This window comes from Pollachius pollachius, assembly GCF_949987615.1.
Source record: "Pollachius pollachius genome assembly, chromosome: 18".
NCBI classification, from domain to species: Eukaryota; Metazoa; Chordata; class Actinopteri; order Gadiformes; family Gadidae; genus Pollachius; species Pollachius pollachius.
In genome coordinates this window covers 12,730,384-12,736,372 of record NC_136951.1, presented here as the reverse complement: position 1 = coordinate 12,736,372, position 5,989 = coordinate 12,730,384, and the positions used below count along the sequence as shown (strand labels likewise).

General features: G+C 48.2%; 1 protein-coding gene across 1 annotated transcript; it reads right to left on the bottom strand.

Annotated features, from left to right (window-relative positions):
• Window positions 1-298: 298 nt before the first annotated feature.
• On the bottom strand, window positions 299-4,918 carry fam180a (family with sequence similarity 180 member A; the record flags this gene model as incomplete). Its single annotated transcript, XM_079756082.1, has 3 exons — window positions 299-625; window positions 1,882-1,979; window positions 4,852-4,918. The coding sequence occupies 3 exons, from the start codon at window positions 4,916-4,918 to the stop codon at window positions 299-301; spliced, it is 492 nt and encodes a 163-aa protein (XP_079612208.1).
• Window positions 4,919-5,989: the final 1,071 nt, after the last annotated feature.

The following is a 5,989-nucleotide window of genomic DNA, read 5'->3' as shown; positions in this document are numbered from 1 at the left end:
GAAAATATTATGGTTTGTATTGAACAGAAAAATATTTAGAAAAAATCTATAATTAGATAATGATTAATACTTGTATCTTTACAATAAAAAAAGGAAACATACTGTACTGTACTTCAGGTACAGTATAGGTGCAGTCAGGTTATAGTCGACTGGTCTCACAGAAGTACAAAATTAGTGATTTAAAGTTTGAATGATTTGTACGTCAAGAAGCGGGGTGTTTAAATGTCCGTTCGTACGGTTGTGTTTAAAACACACTTAAGTCCTACAGGAGTCCAGAGGTTGGAGGGCGTCTCCTGCCTCACGTGAGGTCCTGGTGGACGGCCCTGAAGAGCTGCAGCAGGGCGTCGGCCCAGACCTCCCTCTGGTGCGGGGCGCTGACGTCGGCCAGCACCTGGAGGGCGTACACCATGGTCAGCACCGTCCGCTCAAAGTCCTGTCCGCTGAGGGGGGTGCGCTGCCGGGCCAGCGCCGCCGTTAGCCGCCGGACGTCCGACAGCCTCTTGGGCAGGACGTCCCCGCAGACCACCTCCAGCCTCTGGAGGCTCCTCAGCGAGGCCAGCTCCTCGTCCGGGATGAGGAGGGAACGCCCGGGCCCGCCCGCGATCTGCAGGCCGGCCAGCAGCGCCTGGGCCAGAGAGGGGTCGAAGGCCGTAGGGGTCAAGGCCAGAGGGTTGAAGGTCAAGCAACGTGTTTAAAGACTCCATCAAAAGGTTCATGTAATTTTCCCCTTGTTAGCATGTTTCCAAAACCCATGTAATTCCCATAGTTGAAGTTTATTTGAGGTTACTTATTTTTCACTGTATTTGACTAATCGTGCGTGATCACAACATGAGAACAAATCGACCACACTTTCCTCCCTCCTCATATGAAGCCTGCTATATAACTTACACACGTCTGGCTAGCATGTTTCATTTCTGCCACTGGACTATGCTGCAATCCAATCTCTAAGGATCAAAAATAAATGTTCTGAGTGTGTTTTCACATTGTCTTACATTTAGTGTTTTCAAGGAGAAATTGGCAGCAAATAACTGAAGATTAGCTCAGATTTCCACTTCAACACCAATATAGCACAGGGCTCTCAAGTCTCACGCATTCGGCGTGAGACACACGCAATTCAACCCTTGCACACGCTCACACGCCACACTTCGTATTTCTCACGCAGAGAAATTACCAGGATAGCGCCCACCAATTTGGGCCGCTATTTAACAATGGAACAGGTAGGAATCAAATGGGTTTCCCGTACGCGGGAAACCCATTTGGGTCGTTCACAAACTAGTTAGGCTCCGCCCTCCCCTACTCAGTTCTGTTCGCTTTGCATTGTTGGAATTGAGTCGGGGGAGTGGTTAAGTAGAGCCTTCAGATTGGACGGTTTGACTTACTTAGTTACCGTCATGTTTTGTATTTATTTTTTTACCATTATTGTTTTATAGGGACAAACATTAACAAATTTCTCCTACAGGGGATTGATAAAGTTCTATCTATTGAACAGAAAGAAACACTTGGTCACACTTTACCACAGTATTGGCCTACTGAATGCCACAGATATATTTTAAGCATTGGACTGAATACCACATAAATATATAATTATGTTTTTGCACGTTTGTGCCCCGCCGACAAAATCTCACTCTGAACTCAGTTCAAAACTTGAGAGCCCTGATAGCATTCCTGCTCGTTATGAAGAGGGATCATCATCGTTCATCTGGACAGCTTTAACACCTCAAGGGTCGGGGTGATTGTGCACATGTGCTAGCTACATTCAAGAAAAAAGATTTGGCCTTTAAGCTTAAAAGAAATCGGTTAAATAAACAGCAACAAAGAAAATGCAATTCTATGCAAACCATTCCAACAGCATTAGGGGATAACACACTGGGGATTACTGACCTCAAAGAGCAGGTTCACCTCCGTCATCGAGCTCTGGAAGGTGGGGTTCACCAGCGAATATGTTCCGCGCCTTATCCTGTAGGCGGACGGATACAGAGCTAAACAGGGGAGAAAGAGGATTGAGATCAGAGCATGTTCCTCTAACCCTTTATCCTGTAGGCGGATAGATAGAGCGCTAAACTGAGGAGAAGGGGGATCAGAGCGTGTTCCTCCAACCCGCTGAGCGTGACACCTCTCCCTGTGTGTTCTGGCTGAGGTGAGGCATGCATCAACACAGACGCTGCCTGCAATAATACGCAGCGGGATTTGAAACTGGAAGGCCTCAGGGCGTTTGAACGGGCCGTTCGGGTTCACCGTCTACACAGCAAGCTACAAAGGAACTGAACGGGATGTCTAGGTCGGAGGCAAGCCAAATGTTTTATTGATTCGTTCGTGATTTGGCGAATGAGAGGGGATTCAGAGTCATGCTGGTATCTGGTTGTGGTTGAGGTTGTGAAGTTTACTGGAGTAATCTTCACATCACATCTTGAGTTTGCTTGAAACGTACATTGATCAAAATATCCATCAAATGCATCTAAGATGACTTGGTGAGTCTGGCTGCATATCACTAAGTAACAGGTTGAACTACGTGTTAGACTGCAGAGACAGCGGCCATCCAGATCCCTACTGTTGGTTAGGGAGGCAACCTTACGTATTACGCTATCACTTCACTGCCAACAGACATATCTAAATTGAATCTTTGATTTTCTTTGAATCAATCGATTTTTTATACCGGGGCATTGCTGTGATCCTACTGCAATGAATGATGAGACAACGTTCTCAGTTCCAGCAGCGACATTAAAATGAAATCTCTACGACTCCTGGGGTCTGTTGTGATATCTGGCAGCCCTCCAGAGTGATCCGTCTCCACGTTGGTCCTCTGCCCGGATGTCACCTCCACTGCCAGCGTTTCATTTATTAAACTCTTAAATACGACTTTAAAGGCCTGATGGGTGGGGAGGTTGGAAGGTACAGTCCGCAGTAGATTAACTTCTACTGAGCTCCTGAGGCTCGTTCTGAAGCCCTCCCACTTTCTCTCTCTACGTCTCCGTTTCCTTTGTCAGTTGAATGTGTAAAATTCTTACAAAGTAATCAATGAGATAGGAATTTAATTAGTGATGTTTGTGTCGTTTTTTCATTAGAAAGATGATGTTCGCAAAGCAGGGGCATGTTTTAATTAGTCCTCATCAACATCCCCACCATCCCAGTTAAAAATGGTTGTTATAATAACTAGAACCCCCCACATAACTAATAATTATCTTCCCATTATGGGTTGTCATTAAACTATTACCGCCTCTTTATTTAGCCTGATTATGTAACTACATCAACCAAAGGCCATCCTACTCTTATGATCACTATATGGTTTTAATTTGATTTCAGATTGCTTCTCCAAACCCAGATGACAGGTTGGAGGCCTTGGCTTCATAAAGTCCTCTCCCCACTTCCTCCCTCATCCCCTCCTCAACCAATCGGTGTTCAGGATGCTATGTCATTACTGCGGCGGTGGGGGACATGTAATCTCTTGCTAAGCACCAGCGACGAGCTCGGGGAACAACTAGCATCCATTCATTAGCGGCTCTAAATGGCTTCTCTGGGCCGGAGGGAGGAGAGGAGAATGGCTGCTCTGGTTACCCTCGGGGGGGGGGGGGGGGGGGAGAGAGCTACAGATGAGAGGAAGAGAGAGAGGGGAAGGCCTCGTCACAGCCTACAGTGGGAGCTAAAGTGGAGTAGCCTGCAGGCTACAGTGGAGTAGTAGCCCGCAGGCTACAGTGGGACAGCCTGCAGGCTACAGTGGGACAGCCTGCAGGCTACAGTGGGACAGCCTGCAGGCTACAATGGAGTAGCCTGCAGGCTTCAGTGGAGTAGCCTGCAAGCTACAGTGGAGTAGCCTGCAGGCTACCTGGACTTTGTTTATATTTGCAATCATTTGAATAACTTACAATTGTTTCAGACTCAATAACGAGTTTAGAGTTAGCTGACCTACTTGCAATAACCATGCATTTGGCACGACAAACCTTTGACCATGTCCCAGTAGGCAGGTTGGGGTTCGGTGTAGCTGTGATGCTTAAAGAATCTTAGGAACGTAAAACAGTGAGGAAGCTCACAGGCCAAAACACACAAACCGATGAGGGGGGAAACATCACTGAAGACATCAATAAGCCGATGGAGCCAATGAACGGATCAACGCAGGTGAAGATCGATCAACAAGATGAATAGATAAAGCCTGGCAATAACAGTAGGGAATGACTGGTTTCAGTCATCTAGCATTTCCCTCCAAATACCTCCACTTCCTCTCCAGAAGAATTCCAGAAGAGGGAGTCTTTGTCAAGAAGAAATTCCAGAGAAGATAAATCAGTGACGATATCGGAGTGTCTAAAACGTTTTGTATTTTTTCTACAAAACACAGATACAGCCTTAAACAAACCCCCTTAAAAGTTCATTGATTGGTTATTTGGTAAATGCTTCTATCCAAGTAAATTACAGTGAATACAAAGCAGGTAGGGTTGTGACAGTGGATACAGAGACAAGTCGTTAAGGAGCATGTAGGGGTTAGACTGTGTAAAGACATTAAATAAAGGTGGGGGTTGGACAGTGAATACAGAGACAGGTCATTAAGGAGCAGGTAGGTGTTAGACAGTAGGGCTCACCATTCCTGCTACATCTGCATGTCACAAATAAAAACAGGGGGTTCAAAAACGTGTGTTTAGTTTCCTTAATTGGATCAGAGCATGAGGCCATTTAGCTAAAGGGCGGTTGATTATAGAATTATGATTAATAAAAAAAAAACATCCACAAAACATTCACTGAAAACATCCACTTAACCTTTAACAATTAGAATTTGTTTTCTTTCTAAATATCAAGCTGCTCCTACAGATCCTGCTCCAGGGTTAGGTGATGGAGCATGTGATGGAGCAGGTGATGGTGGCCTACCTGTCCTCTGGGAGGCTGTCTGCTGGGCGGAGAGCAGGACAACGACAGCCATGAACCTCCACTCCATGCTGGACACACGAGACACTTCAGTATGTCGCTCGCTCACCGGCCATCTCACTCCTCTCTTTTTCTTCCCCTCGCTAACTCTCACTAACTCTCTTTTTGTCTCTCTCTCCCCCTGTCCCTACCTCTCCCTCCCGGTGTCTCTCTCGCCCACAGTTCAGTCTGATGGCTTTAAGTGGCAGGGAGACAGGATGTCACATCGCCAAAACACACTGAAGAGTCACATAAGATCTCTCCCCCTCTCTCCTACTCTCTCTTCCTCTCTCTCTCGCCTTCCTGAAATCTGTCTCTTGTTATTCTCTCACAGTTAGTCTTTCCATCTATTTACCTCCCTTCCTCCTTCTTTCTCTCTCTCCCCCTCCCTCCCCCCCTCTGTTTCCTTCTCACCTCCATCCTTTCCTCCCTCCCTGTCTCCTTCTCCCCCTCCCTCCCTCCCTGTTTCCTTCTCCCCCTCACCCCCTCCCTCTGGCACCTTCTCTCCCTCCCTCCCTCTGTCTCCTTCTCCTCCTCCCTCTCCCCTCCCTCTGGCTCCTTCTCTCCCTCCCTCCCTGTCTCCTTCTCCCCCTCCCTCCCTCCCTGTCTCCTTCTCCCCCTCTCCCCCTCCCTCTGGCTCCTTCTCTCCCTCCCTCCCTCTGTCTCCTTCTCCTCCTCCCTCTCCCCTCCCTCTGTCTCCTCTCCCTCCCTCCCTTTGTCTCCCCCTCCCTCCCTCTGTCTCCTTCTCCTCCTCCCTCCCCCTCCCTTCATCCCTCCCTCTATCTCTCTCCCTTCCTCCCTCCCTCCCTCCCTCCCTCTGTCTTCTTCTCTCCCTCCCTCCGTCTCCCCCTCCCTCCCTCTGTCTCCTTCTCCTCCTCCCTCCCCCCTCCCTTCATCCCTCCCTCTATCTCTCTCCCTTCCTCCCTCCCTCCCTCCTGTATGCGTGTCTGAGGAACCAGGATCATGGCCAAAGCTCTGTGGCTGACGGGGAATGTATAACCAAACCAGCCAGGGTGGAGGAGGGTGGAGGAAGGTGGAGGAGGGTGGTGCACAAGGAACAGCAACAACATTCGGTAGCTGAGGGGTTGGATGATCAGAACAT